The following is a 1058-nucleotide window of genomic DNA, read 5'->3' as shown; positions in this document are numbered from 1 at the left end:
ATTCCCTGTCTGAAATTAGTGCCTGGATTGATGGGAGATTTCTGATTGGCTATCAGAGGATTGTCAATCATCATTGGTGACATCATTTGCTGGTTGAGAGCAGGATATCCCAGGAGTATAAATACAAGAGCTTGTAGGAGGAAGGCTCAGTTCTAGAGTTGTCTAGGTGGTAGTGAGTAGGAATAGTGAGGATGGCCTCCCAAGTGTGTCAGAACTACCACAAGGACTGTGAGGATGCTGTGAACAAGCAGATCAACCTGGAGCTCTATTCCTCCTATGTCTACCTCTCCATGGTGAGACTTGTGTTTTGGCTTTCATTTTAAAATGAAAGTTTTTTTTTTAATTGTTGTTATTGGGCTGTATTTTCATGCCAATGGTTTGGTAGGGGATGCATTTCTAAGTTCTTCCTGAGAACAAATGCAGTGAGAATGTTTGATAGAAGTCAGATGCCTGCTCTGTGATCATGTTTTTGTTTTAAATGTGAAACTTGGTTTTTGTGATGTTTCCAGCATCTACATTATTCTCAAGTACAGCTAACTGTAGTGGGAAGTAGGGGCAAATTATTGCAGATAGTGGAACCCTGACTGACAACTGGCTGGAAATCCTCTTTGTCAGGGAACATCCATGGAGGGGAAGGCAAGCTAATATTGAGTCTGGATGACTCTTCAGAGTTGATGTACCTCTGGCCCATGTCAAAGCATGATCCTAATATTCCTGTAGCAGGTTATTTGTAGCATGGCATCCTGGTTGTGTGCCCATTTGTCTGTCCTTTGCATGCTGCAGTGAATCACAGTGCAAACTGGAAGAACAGTATCTCTACTTTAGACTAGGCATTGACAACCCTCTGGACTCAACATTGAGTTCAACACCTGGAATGTGAATGCTTTCTCCTGTTTTTCCCTTTTTTTTTTTTTAGCATTACTTGTTGCATTAGAACAAAGAACAGTACAGGCCCTTTGGCCCATGATCTTGTGCTGAACTTCTACCCTAATACTAAGGTCTATCGAACCTCCACCCCTACCTGATACTATCATCCATATGCCTATCTAATAGCTGCT

The 1058-nt window shown here is 42.1% G+C and overlaps 1 protein-coding gene across 1 annotated transcript in view; it reads left to right on the top strand.

Moving 5' to 3' along the window:
* Positions 1 to 138: 138 nt before the first annotated feature.
* LOC109938394 (ferritin, heavy subunit-like) overlaps positions 139 to 1058 on the top strand; it is a gene marked incomplete at its 3' end in the record, with an annotated part of 4153 nt that continues 3233 nt past the window's right edge. Inside the window, exon 1 of the mRNA XM_048594749.1 lies at positions 139 to 293. Within this exon, the coding sequence (XP_048450706.1) occupies positions 192 to 293 (102 nt within the window). The remainder of the gene's footprint in view (positions 294 to 1058) is intronic.

This window comes from Rhincodon typus, unplaced genomic scaffold (genome assembly GCF_021869965.1).
Source record: "Rhincodon typus isolate 14 unplaced genomic scaffold, sRhiTyp1.1 hic_rhity00014115, whole genome shotgun sequence".
Classification (NCBI taxonomy): Eukaryota; Metazoa; Chordata; class Chondrichthyes; order Orectolobiformes; family Rhincodontidae; genus Rhincodon; species Rhincodon typus.
The sequence above is the reverse complement of the archived record's forward strand: the minus strand, read 5'-3'. Positions and strand labels throughout refer to the sequence as shown.